The sequence below is a fragment of the Triticum aestivum genome, chromosome 2D (assembly GCF_018294505.1).
Source record: "Triticum aestivum cultivar Chinese Spring chromosome 2D, IWGSC CS RefSeq v2.1, whole genome shotgun sequence".
NCBI lineage: Eukaryota > Viridiplantae > Streptophyta > Magnoliopsida > Poales > Poaceae > Triticum > Triticum aestivum.
The window spans coordinates 120,139,164-120,161,275 of NC_057799.1; the positions used below are offsets into that span (position 1 = coordinate 120,139,164).

A 22,112-nucleotide genomic window follows, 5' to 3' on the forward strand; every position below is an offset into this window, starting at 1 on the left:
AACAGTAGCAATGGAAAAGTAAATAAGCGGAAAACAATATGTGAAAAGCTCGTAGGCATTGGATCAGTGACGGAGAATTATGCCGGATGCAGTTCATCATGTAACAGTCGTAACATAGGGTGACACAGAACTAGCTCCAATTCATCAATGTAATGTAGGCATGTATTCCGAATATAGTCATACGTGCTTATGGAAAAGAAGTTGCATGACATCTTTTGTCCTACCCTCCCGTGGCAGCGGGGTCCTAATGGAAACTAAGGGATATTAAGGCCTCCTTTTAATAGAGTACCGGAACAAAGCATTAGCACATAGTGAATACATGAACTCCTCAAACTACGGTCATCACCGGGAGTGGTCCCGATTATTCTCACTTCGGGGTTGTCGGATCATAACACATAGTAGGTGACTATAGACTTGCAAGATAGGATCAAGAACTCACATATATTCATGAAAACATAATAGGTTCAGATCTGAAATCATGGCACTCGGGCCCTAGTGACAAGCATTAAGCATAGCAAAGTCATAGCAACATCAATCTCAGAACATAGTGGATACTAGGGATCAAAACCTAACAAAACTAACTCGATTACATGATAGATCTCATCCAACCCATCACCGTCCAGCAAGCCTATGATGGAATTACTCACGCACGGTGGTAAGCATCATGAAATTGGTGATGGAGGATGGTTGATGATGACGAAGGCGACGAATCCCCCTCTCCGGAGCCCCGAACGGACTCCAGATCAGCCCTCCCGAGAGGTTTTAGGGCTTGGCGGCGGCTCCGTATCGTAAAACTCGATGAATCCTTCTCTCTGTTTTTTTCTCCCCGAAAGTGAATATATGGAGTTGGAATTGAGGTCGGTGGAGCGTCAGGGGGCCCACGAGGTAGGGGGCGCGCCCTAGGGGGGAGGCGCGCCCTCCACCCTCGTGGACAGGGTGTGGGCCCCCTGACGTGGATTTTTCTTCCGGTATTTTTCTTATTTTCCAAATAGATGTTCCGTGGAGTTTCAGGTCATTCCGAGAACTTTTGTTTCTGCACATAAATAACACCATGGAAAGTCTACTGAAAACAGCGTCAGTCCGGGTTAGTTCCATTCAAATCATGCAAGTTAGAGTCCAAAACAAGAGCAAAAGTGTTTGGAATAGTAGATACGACGGAGATGTATCAACTCCCCCCTTCCAAGTGGGAGTAGGAGAGGAGAGGGAACGAGATAGAGGGGGGAAGGAAAGGGGGGCGCCGCCCCCCCCCTCCTTGTCCAATTCAGACAGGTGGGGAAGGGGGCGTGCGGCTGCCCTTGGCCGCCCCTCCTCTTCTCCACTAGGGCCCAATAGGCCCATTAGTCTCCGCGGGGGTTCCGGTAACCCCCCGGTACTCCGGTATGTGTCTGAAACTCCCCGAAACCATTCCGGTGTCCGAACATAGTCGTCCAATATATCGATCTTTATGTCTCGACCATTTCGAGACTCCTCGTCATGTCTGTGATCATATCCGGGACTCCGAACTACCTTCGGTACATCAAAACACAAAACTCATAATACTGATCGTCATCTAACTTTAAGCGTGTGGACCCTACGGGTTCGAGAACCATGTAGACATGACCGAGACACGTCTCCGGTCAATAACCAATAGCGGAACCTGGATGCTCATATTGGCTCCTACATATTCTACGAAGATCTTTATCGGTCAAACCGCATAACAACATACGTTGTTCCCTTTGTCATCGGTATGTTACTTGCCCGAGATTCGATCGTCGGTATCTCAATACCTAGTTCAATCTCGTTACCGGCAAGTCTCTTTACTCGTTCCGTAATACATCATCCTACAACTAACTTATTAGTTACAATGCTTGCAAGGCTTATAGTGATGTGCATTACTGAGTGGGCCCAGAGATACCTCTCCGACAATCGGAGTGACAATTCCTAATCTCGAAATACGCCAACCCAACAAGTACCTTCGGAGACACCTGTAGAGCTCCTTTATAATCACCCAGTTACGTTGTGACGTTTGGTAGCACACAAAGTGTTCCTCCGGTAAACGGGAGTTGCATAATCTCATATTCATAGGAACATGTATAAGTCATGAAGAAAGCAGTAGCAGAATACTAAACGATCAAGTGCTAAGCTAACGGAATGGGTCAAGTCAATCACATCATTCTCCTAATGATGTGATCCCGTTAATCAAATAACAACTCATGTCTATGGCTAGGAAACTCAACCATCTTTGATCAACGAGCTAGTCAAGTAGAGGCATACTAGTGACACTATGTTTGTCTATGTATTCACACATGTATTATTTTTCCGGTTAATACAATTCTAGCATGAATAATAAACATTTATCATGATATGAGGAAATAAATAATAACTTTATTATTGCCTCTAGGGCATATTTCCTTCAGGGGCCGCCCCCTAGATGAAGGAAATATGCCCTAGAGGCAATAATAAAGTTGTTATTTATATTTCCTTATATCATGATAAATGTTTATTATTCATGCTAGAATTGTATTAACCGGAAACTTAGTACATGTGTGAATACATAGACAAACAAAGTGTCCCTAGTATGCCTCTACTTGACTAGCTCGTTAATCAAAGATGGTTAAGTTTCCTAGCCATAGACATGTGTTGTCATTTGATGAAGGGGATCACATCATTAGAGAATGATGTGATGGACAAGACCCATCCGTTAGCTTAGCATAATGATCGTTTAGTTTTATTGCTATTGCTTTCTTCATGACTTATACATGTTCCTCTGACTATGAGATTATGCAACTCCCGAATACCGGAGGAACACCTTCTGTGCTATCAAACGTCACAACGTAACTGGGTGATTATAAAGATGCTCTACAGGTTTCTCCAAAGGTGTTTGTTGAGTTGGCATAGATCAAGATTAGGATTTGTCACTCCGTGTATCGGAGAGGTATCTCTGCGCCCTCTCGGTAATGCACATCACTATAAGCCTTGCAAGCAATGTGACTAATGAGTTAGTTATGGGATGATGCACTATGGAACAGGTAAAGAGACTTGCCTGTAACGATATTGAACTAGGTATGATGATACCCACGATCGAATCTCAGGCAAGTAACATACCGATGACAAAGGGAACAACGTATGTTGTTATGCGGTTTGACCGATAAAGATCTTCGTAGAATATGTAGGAGCCAATATGAGAATCCAGGTTTTGCTATTGGTTATTGACCGGAGATTTTCTCAGTCATGTCTACGTAGTTCTCGAACCCGTAGGGTCCGCACGCTTAACGTTCGATGACGATTTGTATTATGAGTTATGTGATTTGATGACAAAAGTTTGTTCGGAGTCCCGGATGAGGTCACAGACATGACGAGGAGTCTCGAAATGGTCGAGACATAAAGAATGATATATTGGACGATGTTATTCGGACACCGGAAGAGTTCCGAGAGGTACCGGGTAAAAACGGAGTGCCGGAGGGGTTACCAGAACCCCCCGGGGAAGTAATGGGCCAACATGGGCCTTAGGGGAGAGAGAGGGCAAGCCACCAGGAGGTGCCCCCCTAGGGGAGTCCGAATAGGACTAGGGGAGGGGCGCGGCCCCCCTTTCCCTCTTCCTCTCCCTCTCCTTCCTTCTTACCCCCTTCCAACAAGTGGAATCCTACTAGGGACTTGGAGTCCTAGTAGGACTCCTCTCTCTGGCGCGCCCTACAGGGGTCGGCCGGCCTCTCCGTCTCCTCCTTTATATACGGAGGCAGGGGCACCCTAGAATATACAACAGACAATCTCTTAGCCGTGTGCGGTGCCCCCCTCCATAGTTACACACCTCGGGCATATCGCCGTAGTGCTTAGGCGAAGCCCTGCGCCGGTAACTTCATCATCACCGTCACCACGCCGTCGTGCTGACAAAACTCTCCCTTGCCCTCAACTGGATCAAGAGATCGAGGGACGTCATCGCGCTGAACGTGTGCTGAACACGGAGGTGCCGTACGTTCGATACTTGGATCGGTTGGATCGTGAAGACGTTCGACTACATCAACCGCGTTACTAAACGCTTCCGCTTTCGGTCTACGAGGGTACGTGGACAGACTCTCCCCCCTCATTTCTATGCTTCTCCTAGATAGATCTTGCGTGATCGTAGGAATTTTTTTGAATTACTACGTTCCCCAACACTGGATGCATCTAGAGGGGGGCGGCGGCCAGGAGGGGGGACTTTGCCCCCCAAGCAGGTGGGAGGCGCCCCCTCCCCCTAGGGATTCCAACCCTAGGCGCCTTGGGCCCTTCGGGGGCGCACTAGCCCACTAAGAGGTTGGTCCCCACCCGTATTCAGCCCACTAATTCCTCCAGAGAGGGTGGCCCCACCCGGTGGACCCCCGGACATCTTTCGGTGGTCCCGGTACAATACCGATAACCCCCGAAACAATTCCGGCGACTGAAACTGGACTTCCTATATATAAATCTTCACCTACGGACTATTCCGGAACTCCTCGCGACGTCCAGGATCTCATCCGGGACTCTGAACAACTTTCGGTAACCACATACAATTTCCCATAACAACTCTAGCGTCACCGAACCTTAAGTGTGTAGACCCTGCGGGTTCGGGAACCATGCAGACATGACCGAGACACCTCTCCGGCCAATAACCAATAGCGGGATCTGGATACCCATATTGGTTCCCACATGTTCCACGATGATCTCATCGGATGAACCACGATGTCGGGGATTCAATCAATCCCGTATACAATACCGTTTGTCCATCAGTATGTTACTTGCCCGAGATTCGATCGTCGGTATCCCTATACCTTGTTCAATCTCGTTACTGGCAAGTCTCTTTACTCGTTCCGTAACACATGATCCCGTGGCTAACTCCTTAGTCACATTGAGTTCATTATGATGATGCATTACCGAGTGGGCCCAGAGATACCTCTCCGTCATACGGAGTGACAAATCCCAGTCTCGATTCGTGCCAACCCAATAGACACTTTCGGACATACCTGTAGTGCACCTCTATAGTCACCCAGTTACGTTGTGATGTTTGATACACCCAAAGCATTCCTACGGTATCCGGGAGTTGCACAATCTCATGGTATAAGGAAATGATACTTGACATCAGAAAAGCTCTAGCGAACGAACTGCACGATCTTGTGCTATGCTTAGGATTGGGTCTTGTCCATCACATCATTCTCCTAATGATGTGATCTCATTATCAACGACATCTAATGTCCATGGTCAGGAAACCACAACCATCTATTGATCAACAAGCTAGTTAACTAGAGGCTCACTAGGGACATATTGTGGTATATGTATTCACACATGTATTACGGTTTCCGGTTAATACAATTATAGCATGAACAATAGACAATTATCATGAACAAGGAAATATAATAATAACCATTTTATTATTGCCTCTAGGGCATATTTCCAACATGCCATGCTCATCTCGTATTTTTCTAGTTGTATCATGCTCATCATTAATTAACCTGTAAATGCCATGTTGTTGTTTGTCTTGATTGCTTTGGTTGTTGTGAGCATGCGAGTACATTCAAAGTACTCACCTGGCATGTCATGCTAGATTGCAGTTGACGTCGTGATTGATTGCTTGTCGAGGATCCTGATTTTGCGATCTAGGTCGTGTCCCAGCCAGAGCCCTTGTGGAGTGGAGCTCATCACCGTCGTCGTTGTTCCGCTGCTAGAAGTTATTCCGCTCCTGCGAGTCGTTCCACTGCTAGTATATATAGAGCTACCTTAGCAGGCGTGGCCTCACCGCGCCAATGTAATCCTTTGTATATCTGAACCCTTGTACCCAAAATATTTGTAATAAGAGCTGATTTGTTCTATGCCAAGCAGTGTCGTATTCCATAAGACTTGATCTCTGGGCTGGAATACGGGGTGTTCCGGTTCTTCTGAGCCGGGGTGCCACAGAGAGGATCATAAGGAAGCAACAAAAATAGACCAAGCAAGGACGGGAGCAAAACGAGGAGAATGATAAGAAGATGAGCAAGTATGCGGGTACCCGGATCATCCAGCTACCAGCCCGGATAATCCAGCCAATGCCCAGATCATCCAGCCGCTAGCCCGGACGTCCGGCTATGTATACAAAATCCCAACCGTGGAGCTGGACAATCCAGACTATAGTCTAGATCATCCGTCCATCACTTAGACATCAGGCCACCACCCCGGATGTCCAGCCATCACCAGTCGCTGCGACCCAGCCGAATCATATTGGTAACTACCCGGATCATCCAGCCATTGCACGGACAGTCTGGGTAGCTACCTGGATCATAAGGCCATGCTTGCGTGCATTTCGGCCAAGTGGCCATGTATCCCCTCACTCGCCCCCTATCTCGTCCTAGACTATAAATAGTCATCCCCTACCTCATTTCTAGGGTTTGCAAAGTATATTGAACTAAATTGAGAGAGCTTTGCTCCAGTTACCTCCTAGAGGATCAAGCCCTCCAAAGGGAGAAGAATCTCTCAAGATTATCAAGCCCTCCTAAGGGAGAAGGATCCCCATCATAGGGTCACCAAGGCCTCCGAAGGGAGAAGGTTCTCTTGAGATCACCAAGACCCCATCTCCATAGGATTTGGGAGTAACTACCATTGCTATTCTTTTCCTCTTGATGACCCTGTAATCTTGTGGATCTCATATGTTTGCCAACTTAGTGGATGTGTGATTTGGATCTTGTCTTGAGTTATTCCTTTGTTCTTCCATGTTCCTCTTGAACCCCTCCAAGTGTGAAAGATTGGGTAACCTAGGGTCTCTACCCTACATCACGTCCATGGCAAAAGGAGGGGCGGAGAAAGACGATTAGGGCAACTTCAACTAGCCGGCCAATTTCGTCCAGTTGTGTCTGTTTGGATCCGCGAGGGCAAAAGCCACGGCCCAACACGCGGACACATACGCATATTCTACACGCCTCGTGTCCATGTGGATGCAAATTCAGACCAAATTTGCATCTGATTTGCTACACATAGACACGAGACGGACGCGACACGCGTCTGCTCGGTGTTCGCCTCGGACCCGCACATCAGCCACCCAACCATCACGCATCTGTCGTATTTAAGTCCACGCGTAGGGGGGCCCGTGAGCCACCCAACCTCCTCCCACACATGCGATGAAGGGGGGGGCGTCCAGTCCACTTCCGACCGTCTTCTTCGAGGGTGCGCCCCGTGCGCACTCACCGCTCCACCACCACCATCAGTGGTGAAGGAGGATCAGGAGGCTGAGGAGGCCGACACTGCGGCCCTCAAGGAAGGCCATCGAGCAGGTGTTCCGTGGATTTTCATTAGTGTAAGACTAGACTTCTGCTAAGTTTTTTTTAATCTAAAATCCGGCGCAAATGTGAAATGGGGTCCGTCCATGTTGGGCGGACGAGACAGGACTTTGGTGTCCGCGGGCCAATCCAGACAGAACGCATGAGTTAGAGTTGGCCTTATGGAAGGAAGTATGCCTGTGGGGAAATGAGTGGCCGACGAGCGGTTAGTGGGACCCGCGTCAACGTGTGGCGCATCACGATTAACCGACCGAGTGGGCAATTGGTCTGCCAGTTCTGGTCGTTTACCAAGAGCAAAGGGGAGAAACAAAGATTGGGAGATGGAGAGACATAGTACATTATATGTTTGGGCAACCTGAACGCTACAGGATAGAGAACCCATCTTAATACTGTAGTACTAAGGAGGCTTCGACTCGGTCTCTTGCTCACACATTACAAGTGGCCCCGGAGGGTTTTCCACCAATCAGCACGCAGGCCGCCTATTTTCACTCGCAAAAAAAGCACGCAGGCCGCGTAACGGTTTACTCCATCTCAGCTTATCATATTAAGCTCCTTGTCACGCATCGGACGAGCAGAGGGGCATTCTCAGAAATCATTATAATCAACAAATCTCAATCTTCAGGTGAAGGACATGGGATGCGAATACAGAGCACACGAGCTAGGAACAGGTCTAGGGCAACCTGGACTACCTGCAAAGATGATGTTACAGATCAAAACTTGAATGCCGTCGCCAAATTAGAAAAGGAGAAGATGTGATATATCAAATCTTACACTACTTCACAAAACCACATTGAATTGAAGGAACATGTGCTATCTCTAGATACATCCGTTTGGGTGACAAGTAATTCCGGACAGAGGAAGTAGTACATTATGTAGCACACGGTTCACTAGTGTTAATGCAAACATACCTCAGTCAATCTATTTGATGACCTTGTAAAATAGAATTGCCGGAGTGCCGTCCCTGCACATAGCAAGCAAATCCTCCCAGGGCCCTTCACACTACATGGAAGTTGCCAAAAATTAAGATTCAGCATGCAAAAATGTTAGAGCATACAATAAGAGGTTACATGTTACACCTACCCTGTTGATTTCTCTGCATGCATCAAACATGACCCATCCACTTTCACATCGAGCAATGCCAATGGGCTCATTGTCCACATAGCATATCTGTAAAGAAATAATATCCGATGGCTTATACTTGGATATGTGCAGGAATATATTAGCATATGTGCATATAAGATGGGAAGATATCTGCAAGTTTGTCCTTCTCCTTTAACCTTGGCCTTAAAATATATTCTCATGTGACTTCGGAATAATATCCTCAATTCAGACTTCATGGCGATTCCAACATTCCACGGAAAAACATAGCACATCTCTACGGCCTTTTCAAAATACCGGTGCATCCAAGTTGGGTTTTAAGATACTGTGTGTGCATCTCAAAACAAACCATGCATAGTTTTTCATGGCTATTCATATCAAACAATATTTCCCCTTCCTCGTAATACATTAATGTCAAGATCAAAACATAATCATTAACGGTTCAGGGCCATAATCAAATTGATTTTTATAGATATTATTATGAACATACCATTGCGGCTAAGCCGTAAAATATTGTGCCATGGTTGTACTGAAATGTCATTAGAGGTTGAAGAGTATCATCCCATATTTCCGCCAGTGATTGCTGAACTTCCATCTTCATTGGCCAATGTATGACTGACATGGCAAAATCAAATCAGTAAGACTCAACAAGGTAACTTTATTTTCTTATGAGTAATAAGTCCTACAGATAAATATTACCAACAGCTGAGTATGGGTCCTTCAGAGCAGCAGAACTGCACTGTTTGCATATGTGCTCGAGCTGCATAAAAAGATAAAATTACCCTCAACATGCGCTGCTGCTGGAAATTGATCATTACATACAAATGCAAGTATGCAACCATAAGTACATTTGTAGAATTTAACAAACCTTGCTTGGATCTGCACAAAGTTCTCCAGGTGAACATGTTTTGCAACCACAGCCCATTGGCCTCATGGGCTTCAGATCAAGAGGGTCATGATACTTGCAAACAAAAGCTTTCGTTTCTGGCCTCATGGTATCAGACACGATTCCAAGATGTAAACAAACATCTGGCAAGTGTAGTCCATTAAGAATGGCTACTGTAATATCAGATACATGCTTGCTTTTGTCCTGCCGCTGCAGAATGCGTCTCTTAATTAGTCATGATTGTATACCAATGGGTCAGTACTTCCAATGCAAATATGCTATGCTGGATGATCATATTTCGCACAGAAGTGAGAATGATAAGCAGAGAAATGATAAGCATGGATATTAAATATGTGTACCTCGTCAAAGCAATTGTCATCCTCCAAGGTTCTGCACACTGCGTTGGCTAGAGATAGCAGTTGTTGCTGGTGATCTTCTGCCTTGTCCCATAATTGTAAGATCTTGTCAACGATGACACCGACACATGGTTCACCGTGGCCATGCTTGGAGCAGATAGGCTCTGTCTTCATAACTTCAACAATGAGAGGCTCCATGCACCATAATGTCTGCATTTGGAGAAGTTCAGAAAAGTTCCGCGGCAGAATGATTAAATCCATTTTTCAAAATCATAAGTTGCCTACCCTGAGGATAATATCCGCCAAATTGATGTCATGAGAGTTTGAACTTGGGGAGTCGCGAGTATCTTAGTCAGCAGTAAGAGTTGGTGTGTCTCCTGCTTTGAGATCATAATTAACCTTTGACTTTGTATGAACATAATTGAATACAGAGAATAATAATATATAAGAAAAAGATACTCAAATATGGTTGGAACAAGTGCTTCTGAAATCCTGTTCACTACCAAATTATATGTTGTATAATGCTTTTATGCAGAAATCATTTCTCTTCTCAGACATAAGTGAGCATAAACCTTTCGCCAGTATTATGATATTTCGGTAACCGGAGGAAACCAGCAGAACCTGCACCTGAAAGTTTAAGTTAGATTTGCTTTTTTCATCAACTACTGACTCTGAATATTGTATCCTATTACTGATCCTGAGCATTGAGTTTTGTTAAACTATAAGATTATTGAACTGCAATACGCACATCTGCTTGCAGCTCCAAGATCCCTAGAGTACAAACGTCAAAGGAAATAAGATTCACCCTCGTTGAAGGCTGAAAATATGCATGACGGCTTGGCAAGTATCCAGACTAAATTATGTATGCCTGACATCTGTCAAGTTTATTTTCTGGTTGTGATCACTTGAAGTATTGCAATTATGGAACCTCCTTTTTTCCCTTGGTAGTGCCATGTCAGCAAGAAATTGGAGTTTCTTAATAAATATTGGCACAGAGAAAGTACCTGTTTGATAGAGCACTTCCTCTTTCATTGTCTCTTTATCAACAACACTGTGAGTGGAAAAGGTGGTCTCAATATCATCCGCAGACATCTTTTGACGTAGGGCTTCTCCATCTCCAGCCATACATTTTCTAAATTCATCCTGGAGAAATAGAAATAAGTGAATCCAAGTCTTGAACCAATAACCAAGTGAGATGCAAAAGGGATAGACGTTATGCAGAACAAACCCAAAGATATGAGTGCGCCAGTGTCACGATGGATTTTCCATAGTTCAGAACAGCACATTTGAGGAACTGAAGCCAGAACTCTCTGATTTCTTGCAGGTTACTTGACTACAATGCAAAGCAAAATTTTATTAGAAAAAACGGCTGCAAATCATTAGCTATCAACTTCCTATGCAGCAGCCAGCAAGCATGTAATATGCACTGCACAAAGTAAGTACAACGCATATAATTAAACATATAAACCCTAAAGAACTCGCAGTCACAACCGTTGCATCCACGTCTCCTTTAAATCGCTATGCCATCGCCTGTTAATTTGGTGCCCCGCCGGGGGGCATTTTCGTCATTTCATGCACCGGAGTATAAAACAAAGCCACTCCTGGGGAGAAGTCCTAGCCGCCGCCTCCCGTCCCACTCGCCTCCCCCTCCTCGTCGCCCTCCTCTCTCTCTCTCTCTCTCTCTCTCTCTCTCCCCATCGCGCCGGCCGGTTCCGGCCAGCTCCGGCCCGCGCGTCTCCCCCGCGACCCCCGCCTCCTCTCCTGCCGCCGCCGCCGCCGGAGAAGCTCGCCGCCGATGCCCGTGACCTAGCCCGCGCGTCTCCCCCGCGACCCCCGCCCCCTCTCCTGCCGTCGCCGCCGCCGGAGAAGCTCGCCTCCGCGCCCACAAGCCTCGGATCCGGCGGGATTCGGGACGAGGAGGGGTGGATGAGACGGGGGAGGAGGAGGAGGAGAGTGTGGGGGCGTCTGGGGAGGAATATCCCCGCCGCCTCCTCCGCTCCTGACGCAGGGCCTCGAGCCATGGGGGCGTTCGTTGCAGGAACCTCGCCGCTGGCCTCCCGTGCGCGGCGCCCGGCCCTGGCAGCGCTGACCTCGCCGATGGCCTCCTGTGCGGTACCTCTTCTTCCCCGACGACGCATGCCCGCACATCTCGCCCGCCGCCTCCAGCTACTCGCCGGCTTCGCCACCCGCGCCGCTGCCTGTCTTGCAATGAGCGCCGGAGCAGCCTACGGACAAGAGTGGCGTTCAAGACAACATGCGCAGCTTGGGAACCGCTGGCTGAAACTGCAAGGTGAGCTCTTTCCGGTCCTCTCTCTCGGCTTGTGCGTTTGTCACTTTATCGTCGTTGTGTGTTGTCTGTTTGATAAAATGCCAAATCCAGCGATGACGTTGGACAGAGGTTGTTCTTCTTGGTATACTTAATCAATAGATTTTCTATGGCCCCTGCTCCACTTGTGTGGAGTTCGGCCAATTCATTGTGGGAACCCATTGATAATTCACTTTTCTCACTTTTCTCTACAATATTTGCAGTTGTTGTCTCTACCAATTGGCCTTACCAAGCCGGGCTCCTTCTATCTCGTGTTAGAGCTTGGTAATGCAATTAACAACTCTCTTCTTCGTGGCATGGCTGCTTCACAGTTAGATTGATGCTGCTGGTACTTATATATTCTCAAGCTCTAACTGGGTTGTGTAGTTGAAGTGTTACAGCCACGCTAATTCATAATTTGACATGGTACGGTCGATTCATGTTCTCAGCTTATATGTATGGTACTTTTGTAGTATGTGGTTGATGGAGGAAGCACGGGGAGGAGCAAAAACAAATGGTGTTGGAGGAGGAAAAACAAATGGCGATCTCCATGTATGACTGTTTCTACAAGCTTAGATTCAGCGATTGGTTGTTGTGCATTTGCATGGTGTCCGCCTGATCGAGAGGTTGCGATATAATTTGTCAACCAATGAATTCTTATATATTTGATCTTCTCATTATGGTGTTCATTTCCATGTGCAGAAATAGATTGCATCATGCTTTATAATAGATTTCGTAGGTCTGCTCTGTACCAAGAAATACCTATAGGAATTAATATAGCTATGTGCATATCAGCTTCAGTAATTTGCTGCGTATTAACCTCAGTCACATATTCTTTATGTTCAGTGTGGTTGATATTTTTGTTCCTTGTTGTTTCTTTCCGACAGGTACAAGGGGCTCATTGGTCGCTTGGCCTGCTTTTGGTATATCAATGAGGATATCCCTGACATAAATTCGTTTAGTGACAGGTAATTCTGTACATCAGCTATTCTGTGTGCCTGCTACTGTTTGCTTGGCTTGGTAACCGTCTTCATGCCTTTCGCTCTTTTCAACAGTCTTGGAGAGAAATTTACTACTGTCGATGCACACACTCATTCGGGGTAGAATCTGATCTCGAGTAAGTATTGTTCTCCACCAGAAGAAAAAACTATGGAGCATTTGGATGTCTTAATCCTAACGTTCGGTAGGTTGCTGAGTGTTTGGTTGGCTTATGTCTTTATTTTGCATTGTTATTGATGTGTGTCCATAGGTGCTGATTGTTTCTCGATTTCACGCCACTTCTTCTCCACCACACCCTTGCTCAGGCATCAACAGCTTGTTGCCATGGTAATTCTCCTCCTACCGCTTACCTCCTTATACACATGCTTCAGTGCGTAGGTCTATGAATAATGGTTGACTTGCCTTTTTTTCAGGTTTGAATCACACATGTTCAGTTGAATGGATATCTAAGAGGACCAAGGTGATGTTGTTGTGAGATATTTGCAAAGGGAGGTCAGTTCTTCTCTTATCTAACCAAATTATTGCTCTTTCTGGTACTTCAGTACTTGGTGCTTGGAATATGTTGATTGCTAGCATTCTAGCCTTAAGTTATTCGTACTTTAAGTTCTTAGCACACCATTCCCTCTCCTCGGTGTTTTTAACAGTGGTTGTTGCTCTGAGATGAGGAGGGCATACATGAGGGTATTTAGGAAGCAATCAAACCTAAAAAAGTATCCTAGAAATTTACACCTCTCTCATTTCAGTTGTTCTTTGAAGACGTCCTTGCATATTATGCTTTTTATTTAACTTTGTTTCTGATGGAAAAATATTATTTATTATATTGTAGAAGATGAGGATAACCATCTCATTTTTGTTTCGTTAGAACATGGCTCTAGCTCTTTACCTACACCACTTCTTCTATGTATTCTTTGCTAAAATTTGCCTCTTCTGGACAGAAATTATCATTTATCACCATTAACAGCTTGCTCAACCAGGCTGTGGCTATTCCTATTGGGCCTGAAAATTCACATCGCCAAAAGAATAATAAAATTTGATAAGAGAACAGTTTCTTAATAAGTAAATAAGACACAAATACAGTGTCTAACATTTTGATGGAATGAACCTGCTGCAAGAGGCAATAAAAGTGACGATGCTTAATTTTATTAATTAATTGATAGGATGAAATACAAAGTAGTAAGATAAGTGTGGGCGTTCACCTAATTTGATTTTTACCTATTGAATGAGCAGTTGGTGACGTACAGTCAACTTGGTACATTCAGCGTGCGTGTTCAGGTTCTTTGACACGCTTGGGATCGACGGATCATTCATGCCATGGTTGGATTTGAATGGGGGCAGCCGTTTGAAATCAAATTCAGAAGATACACAACCTAAGATCGAAATATTCCTACCTGAACCAAAGGGTTGTACGCCTACCATTATTATCTTTTCCTATGCTATTTATGTTCTTCATATCCCCAATAATTTATTCAGTCTTACTTTTGACATAAAACACAAGTTGACTTTGAACCCCTTCTCCACTAAGACTGCGTTTTTGTTGTTGAACCGAGATTTGCTAAGCTTGGCAGAGAGGATAGCTGTTTTTTTTTGCAGAAAACTAGGCTCTAAAAGATTCAGTACTTACATGTGGTTTCATATCTGCAGTTTGTTTGCATGTATTTTTTTGAGGTTTTTGATGATCTGAATCATGAAATTTTCTTGGTTAAAATCTTTATATTTGGCATGATCTCTGCAAACAAAATAGAGTGACGATAGCGCAGCTAATTACATTTTTTCGTGCATGATATATTTCGATCTCTAATGGATATGAATGGCTTGATGTTTCTATTCAATTTTTTTTGCCATGTATCTTCCATTTAGGCATACAGGATGACCAACATTTCATATTTGTGTCACGTATCTTCCATTTAGTTGGAAACTAATAACCAAGGGGAGTATTTTTTACAATTGCAGGACAACCTACAAATATTGACCAATAAATTATCCATCATATGTATCTTTCATCCCACCACCCCCGCGTCATCCTCTCCCTCATGCCGATTTGTTGCCCGACCGTGCAGACAACATAGCAATGACCATTTATCGGGTTGTTGTTGCCTTTGGGTTGCTCGCTGTATCGACTGTCTTGTGATTCCCCACCTGCTTGCCCTGCATATTTTCTATTTGATGAAATGTATACTAGCTAACTCCATGTTCTTCTATCATTTTATTTTACTTTGCAGGTTCTACTGTTTGTGACGTGCTTCTTGTTGATCATATGCTGCTTTGGCACGTCAAGGTTTGTGTTTTTCCTTTCCTTAGCAACGCATTGTTTCCTTACTGACGCAATGGACAGCCATTCAAATCCAATGGTTGGTTGATTGTTCTATTTGAAATTTCTAACATGCACAACAAAATGCTTATTCAGTACTAATTTCTGAAACTCAGGGCCAATGCTGGTGTTAGGACCACTGCGATCACAAACAAAGCCAAGTAGCTGCTGCTCCGCTCTCTACTGAAGAAGCATTTGTAGGTAACGTAAGGCACTATTCTTCTATTGGCGTTTTAATTACTTTTTATCAGCGGCATAATAGATAACCATACCTGCATTTGTCTCTGTTTTCTGTCAGGTTATTCTATGCATAAGACTGCGCTTTTATGTGTCATTTCCTTCAAGCTGTCATTGCAACAGAAGATGAAGTGTATCTTCGTGATCAGTAGATCACTGCGTGATGCCGCATGTCGTAGTTCTATCGCTACGTGGAATGTGCCAGAAATGCAAGTAAGCAGCCTTGTTCAGAAGTGCTTTATCAAGTTCCTGTAAACTCGAAGTTTTCTAGATATACATGTTGTTTCCAGTTTCTCTCGGCTTCCCTAATCCTAAAGGTAATAATATGATTTCTTTGTGTTGTTTGCCCAAGTTCAGAAGTGAACTTCCCAAGTTCAGAAGTGAACTTTTGTTGTATATTTGCCTGCTGTGTGTCCTGTAAATTCTAAGCTTTCTAGGCGTACATGTACATGTGTATTTGTTAGGTACTAATATGACTTCTTTATGTTGTTTGCCAAGATTCAGAAGTGAACTTTTGCTGTATAATTGCTTGCAGTGTGTCTTGTAAACTCTACGCTTTCTAGGTGTACGTGTGCATGTGTATTTGTTAGGTAATAATATGATTTCTTCATGTTGTTTGCCCAAATTCAGAAGTGAACTTTGCTGTATATTTGCTCGCTGTAGTTCCAGTCAATCATAAGTCATAACAAGATGAATTTCATGACCTATAATCTCCAAATGGTCTTCACATGATGTAATCGAATGACTACTTATATCTTACCTTCGGACTTTTATCCAATCTTGGTATATTTACAATCTCCAGTTTCATTAGTCGTTTCAGACCAAAAGCAATGGTTTATCATGTTCTTGTTCCTGATTTAGTAGTGCATCAGATTAATACTTTCTTTGTAGATAATAAAGTTCTTCTAGGTGAAGCTGTGTGTTATATGCGCTCATGCTTGCCCATGCTAAATTCTCTCCTCTCGGTAAAACTATGATTGCTTTATTCTTAGATATCTTGGTTAGCATCACACCTACTTTCAGAATTCACGGTGCATGATGGATGCAAGGTTTTTTTTTTTCATGTATTCACTGTGTATTCATGAATACCTTGCTACTTGAATATTCACTGTGTACTCCGGCAGCGATTTCCTTGGTGAATATTCCACTGCACACCTTCCGTCAAATCCAGAGAGAACATTTATCACGACCACCACACATGTTCTTGGCTTGCCTTGGGTTGTTCTGCTGATGGACATTAATCTGATTAACCTGTACTTGCAGGGAAGATAGACCCATACATGGCCGTGCAGTACCGGAGCCAGGAGCACAAGGGCGGCACCGCCCGAGGTCAGTGCTTCCATAGCTCTCTGGTTTTTTTTATTTCGTTACTCATCTATGTTCAAAGTGACTGAAATGTATGCCTTGGTCTGCACTGTTCAGTTCCACAGGCAATTTCTTGCCATTGGCACCATTATGACCATTATTTCCTATGCAAGCCCACAATTGAAAAGTTTGTTTGGATAGTTAATTTAGTTCTTTGTGTTGGATCCACATCTTCTCACGTGTACCATCCTCAGACGTGATGCACGCCGCCAGGTCCGCGCCGACATCGTCCTCACGGAGCCGCTGGCCTCTGCGTTGTGTTCTCCATCTTGCAACGCATGATGAACTACACGGTAGAGTTCAGCCGAGGAAGAATCAGGTGATTCTGGATTGTTGTGTAATTGTTTATATTCCTAACTGAGATGGGATTACAGTTTATTTGCTTGATTATTGGTCATGTTTACTTAGATAATCCATTGATGGTTGATCTGGTTAAGTACATATGCTACCCCTTGTTTGTTTATATTGCTAGCTGAGATGGGATTACAGTTTATTTGCTTGATTATTGGCCGCATTTACTTAGATAACTCATTGATGGTTGATCTTGTTAGCTACAGATGCTACCCCTTGTTCTGAACAAGCTTTAATTTTGGTGGACTAATCCCAGTTTGACGTAGTTGCTGGTCATCAACAAAAAGCCGACCACATAATCCTGTATTTTATTTCTGGGTCGTTTCAAAATTTCTGCTCTACACAGAATCTTAAGAAGTTTGGGTATGCACACAGGTCCTAATAATAATGAGCTGTTTAGTGCAATGCATGTGGCCTGATTACTTCTTCTCTTTCCTTTTTTTATGTTGTACGTTCTTGGAGGTCGCCTTTTCTTTCTTCTGTTGATCAAGTTTTCTTCTTCTTTCTTCTGCTTATCAGGGTTTCTTCCTTTCCTTTTTTCTGGAAATTGCATTTATTGTGTGACCTATGTACTTTCATTATTCTTGCTTCATTGGTCGTGTTGATATTCTAGGTTTGGCCCGACATTGTGTTTTCTTTTGCCTCATGCCATTCATATTTTGTGGTTGCGTGTGGACATGATTTGCGCGCTTATTTCAATTGTTAGCCGTGTATCATGGTGTGCTTTGCCTGCTTTTTTATGCTTGTGTGAATTGACCATGGTCTGTTCTTGTTGGGGTAAAGCCTGAACTGCCGGCTACACTTTGGTTATTGTCCTTATTCTGGTTATCCTTGGCATCTTTCTATCAGTGGAGATCCTTGTTTTCAAGTAGCAGGGATAGAGGGACAGAAAAGATATATTTGTCGCGGCGCTGCAAGTGTTGCCCCCCTCCTCCCCAAGGGCAAGGTGAAGGAAGGTGCCTGTGTGGTTCTTCTGCAGTTCGCAGCGAGGATTGCTGTGTCCAACCTGCACAAGAATGCCAAGAAGTCCTTCTCGGAGACGTAAGTCACGGCGCATGTTTCTGCCATGATTGATTTCCTTCGGTTGGATTTCGTGGATTTAGGTGTTGAAAAATTATGGGCTGTGGATGCAGGATTAAGGACATGTACCTGCACTACAACGAGAGATCTGGGCTGCTTCTTTGTGGCTTCCAAACTTGAAATGTTTGTTTGGAAGTTAGTTTAGTTTTTTGTTGTGGATTCACAGCTTCTCACATGTACCATCCTCTTAGACCTTTAGATTTTCAAAGAATCTAAATGAAGATATGGTGGTATGGTCTCAATAGTACAATTTAAAGCCTTCCATGCTTTATATTTTCTTTGAAATTTGCTCTTGAAGAATCATGTATCTATGTTTGATTTGGTGAGAAAAGGCGGCTTTCAAGCAGAGGATGTGGGAGTGTTGGCCACATTTGGTTTTCGACTTGGGTGTCTGAATATTCTCACAATACTTGGCTCCCTCTCGGCCTTTGCGCCATTGGCGCAACGAGACATCTAGTGCTTATAAATACAAAACAGAAATTAGCAGCATCGCATAACCTCATATGTTGTGGATTTATGCGTAGGCAAATTCGCCATGTTCTTCTTGATGTTCTCCAGGAGTAGAGTTCCTTGGCTCTGCTGGTCTTGATGAAATTTGTCCACTGGCTTTGCTACTTCTCCACGGTTCGGTTCCAAGAAAAGTAATCTGAACATCTCATCCCTTTCTTTGAAGCAGATGGTATCATGATTCTCCGAGTCCTTGCACAACAACAAGCCTTCCAGGAGACAATCGCTCTCTGGCTCAACTGTCGGATCTACAATGTCCAGTAGCCTCCGCAATACTGACCGTGAATGTTTCTTCACCATGTGCTTCAGGAGCGATCTAGTGCTTGTATGCTTTGCACTGCACAGGAGACACACCCAGGACCTCCAAGACTTATGCTCCTTGAAGAAGCTACAAGCGCTTGATACACTGAAATCATACGAGTGTTCAACCATCCTGCATTCGTTCTCTAGCGCATCAATTCTCACGGACAAGAAACTCTGCCTCTTCTCAGATGTCAAACAGTTTTCCCAGAATGATTCAGCAAACTGCAGGATCTTGTCAAGTAAATCATGGAACAGCCCGGTGACCGAACTCAACCTGCTTTGAGAATCCTGTCCTCTGATGGACCCAGTCGGAATGCAATCTTCCACCGGGTCTGTAGGGTGCTTCAGTGCAAGGGCTCGGTGGCACTCGCCCTCTGCATCAATGTGATTGCCACAAACGAACAGAAGTCGCGCCTGAAACAAAGCAGCAGCGGTAGAATTGGGGAATTCCTTGGCTGCTCCTACTGCATCGCAGACAAGGCGTTCCAAGCCTTTGCTCCAGGCAGGATCCTTATGCTCCCGGGAAGCGGCAAGCATATACTCGAGCTCTAGGAAGGGGCCCAATAACCGTGCACGCGCCGAGCCCGGGAAGCGCTTGGCGAGATCCCTTGCTTCCTTCAGCGCCTGCAGCGCCTGCAGCTTGCGCTTTGCAGCAACGTCGTCGCTCTTGGCGACGTCCATGAGCCTCCCTGCCTCATGCGCAACTAGACGATTGATCACCCTTTCATAGGACTGCCTCCTCTCGCGCGGAGTGGAGGAGACTGGGCTCTGGGAGGACTTGGGCGCTGCTGCGGCGTCCATGTCCATAGCGCGACGCAGCTCCGCCTCTGCCTCGAGGTACATCGACGACTCGGCGAGGAGGTCAGCTAACGCGACTGCGATGTCGGCGTTGTCGGGGGCGAGCGACTTCGCCATCAAGAGCGCGTCGCGACCTCGACGGAGGTGCGACTCCGCGTCGGCCGGCTCCTCCTCCGAGCCCGCGGTAGCCGCGCGGGCGCCGATGGCGGCGGAATAGTGGAGGTCCCCCTGGAGGCAGACGGCGGTGAGGGACCTAGGGTGCTCCGCGGCGAGGGCTTCGGCCTTCTCCAGCGACGCCGCGATGTGCCCATCTCTCTTGAGCTCGACGATGCGCTTGGCCCTGGCCGTGATGTCGCCGTCCTCCATTGTGGAGCCGGAGAGGGTGATTGGCGGTGGCGCTAAGGAGGTTCGGTGGGGCGCGAGGCGGCGGCGTCGGATTTGGGGCCAAAGGCGGTGCGTTGGTTGGGTTTCGATTGGGGGTGAGGAGCGCGATTTGGGAGGTTTTGGCAGCACAAGAGGAGGGAAAAGGAGAAGGAAAACGGTGCCGAGTACCGAACGTTGAGTCGGAGGACAGATGCCACAAATCGCAGCGAAGCCTCCGCAATGCCTTTCCCCCCGACCAACCGAACCATATAGGATAACAAATGCCGACAACGACGGATCAACAAAAATGAAGAAGCCTCGCGACCACTGCGCCCATCAGGATCTTCCACTAGGCTTCAAGACTCCGGAGCTCAACACCTTCAAGAAGGATCGCGACGATGACGATGCTGCTGCCAAGGGTTTCCCCCGGTACACGACGAGGCGAGAGGAAGGGTAGCCCCCGACGCCCTCCCGGAAGGTCAGGTGGCGCCCACAGGCGTCCCCGCGCCGGTGTCGGACACGCCGACAGGGGTTTCCCCCGATCCCAACCCGCACCTCGGGAGCTCAGGATCCAGCCACCAGACCAACCACTACCCTGCGCCAACGCGGACATGAGGCCCCCACACCGTCTCACCACGGCCGCGAAGTGTGGACAGCGCGGCGAAGAATTAGAGCTGGGACTAGGGCATCAGCACCGTCGACACGCGGGAGAAGCCTCCGCAATGTCGACTGCATTTTTTTTATACTAAAAGAGAAATGATGATTTATAAATCGTCTGTTCAACTTTAAAAATATTGTTGCACAAACTCTTGTGTATATTTGTTTTGCAAAACAAATTTCACAATGTACTTCTTTTTCGGGGTAAACGGGACTTTTATTCCATAGTAACATAATTACATACAATCCACTCAACGATGTTGAGTACCCGCCCTCTAGGAGCCTTCGCGGGCGAGGAGGGCCTCCGCGTCGTTCGTTGCGCGTTGGCGTGCCATGGGTGACTCTTTGGGTTGTCTGCGTCGCCTGATTTGTCCGAACGGCGCACCCAAGGGCGGATTGCCTTGGGGTTCATGACGGATGGATCGCGGGCATGGCTGGGGCCACGGTCATGCGGTGGTTTCGGCCGGGCCCGCGTGCGAGATCCTACGCACGGCCCCGCGCGCGACGGGGAGGCCGGGGCCGTCTATCAGTGACGTCCGCCACCTTTGCCGGGTTGCGTCCGCCACCCTTGAGGCCCATCTGGCAAGGGGGTCATGCCGGAAAAAGGATGGGTGACCAACACCATGTTTGCCGAACTGGAGCCCATCGCTTCGGCCACTAACGAAATTTTTATGCAGATGAAAGCAATGCTTGGAGGGAATTCATTATTGATTATCTACAAGATCCAAGTGGAAGGGTAGACAAGATGGTTCGGCGCATGGATTTGAGGTGCATATCTATCGAACTTTATCATCGGATTGTTAATGAAATTGAGAAGGTTCCACCCAAGTTTGCATCAAGAGATTCAAACAAGCAATGGTCGATATAAACTTACCGCCCGAAGCACATATAAAGTGGTCGATGGAGTCTTGCCATCATCCTTAGAACAATCTCTCATCAAGTTATTTTTCGGCACGCAGCCTTTGCCGAAAAACAGGGGAGCCACGTGTTGACACCAGTTTTTTAACGTGGCAGAAAACGTAATTGGGACGACCTACATAAGAAATATATGTATTGTACCCGGTGCGTGCAGGATGCAGGTTTTCAATATTTTTTACAGAATTGTGGGACCAAATACACCCTCAAAACAAGCTCGGCTAGAAAATTGCTCAACAGGGGAAATTATTCACCTCGATGAGAAGAACAAGGTTTCTTTTGGGATCATCGCAATCCAAGATCATATGTGGCCTCCATGATTTTCGCAAGAGGGCTATTTTATACAAAC

General features: G+C 45.9%; 1 protein-coding gene and 1 long non-coding RNA gene across 19 annotated transcripts; one reads left to right on the plus strand and one right to left on the minus strand.

Moving 5' to 3' along the window:
• Positions 1–8,153: 8,153 nt before the first annotated feature.
• Positions 8,154–9,950, minus strand: LOC123055705 (uncharacterized). Its single transcript, XM_044479606.1, has 7 exons — positions 9,861–9,950; positions 9,579–9,785; positions 9,202–9,429; positions 9,033–9,093; positions 8,824–8,948; positions 8,316–8,402; positions 8,154–8,234 (listed from the first exon to the last, which is right to left on the minus strand). Exons 2-7 carry the CDS (start codon positions 9,771–9,773, stop codon positions 8,154–8,156), a joined length of 777 nt encoding a protein of 258 aa, XP_044335541.1. The 5' UTR covers positions 9,774–9,785; positions 9,861–9,950.
• A 1,267-nt stretch (positions 9,951–11,217) lies between these two features.
• Positions 11,218–18,566, plus strand: LOC123052069 (uncharacterized). 18 transcript variants are annotated; one of them, XR_006424454.1, is made up of 15 exons: positions 11,218–11,865; positions 12,105–12,229; positions 12,354–12,432; positions 12,768–12,848; positions 12,936–12,997; positions 13,130–13,206; positions 13,293–13,371; positions 14,107–14,279; positions 14,830–15,003; positions 15,099–15,154; positions 15,304–15,388; positions 15,486–15,637; positions 16,688–16,753; positions 16,984–18,181; positions 18,274–18,566. It is a non-coding gene; the product is annotated as an uncharacterized lncRNA (long non-coding RNA). The 18 variants fall into 18 exon arrangements; XR_006424447.1 differs by having other exon boundaries at positions 14,107–15,154; positions 16,984–17,108; positions 17,990–18,181; XR_006424459.1 differs by having other exon boundaries at positions 14,107–15,003; positions 15,304–15,393.
• The last annotated feature ends 3,546 nt before the right edge of the window (positions 18,567–22,112 follow it).

What these genes read in the sequence shown, in the direction of transcription:
- LOC123055705 (XM_044479606.1), bottom strand. Translation starts at nt 9,773, where the DNA reads ATGGAGCCTCTCATTGTTGAAGTTATGAAGACAGAGCCTATCTGCTCC. An exon ending in ATGACAATTGCTTTGACGAG is followed by an intron (nt 9,430 to 9,578) that starts GTACACATATTT and finishes CGCATTCTGCAG; the next exon opens with CGGCAGGACAAAAGCAAGCA. An exon ending in TTTACGGCTTAGCCGCAATG is followed by an intron (nt 8,403 to 8,823) that starts GTATGTTCATAA and finishes ATTTCTTTACAG; the next exon opens with ATATGCTATGTGGACAATGA.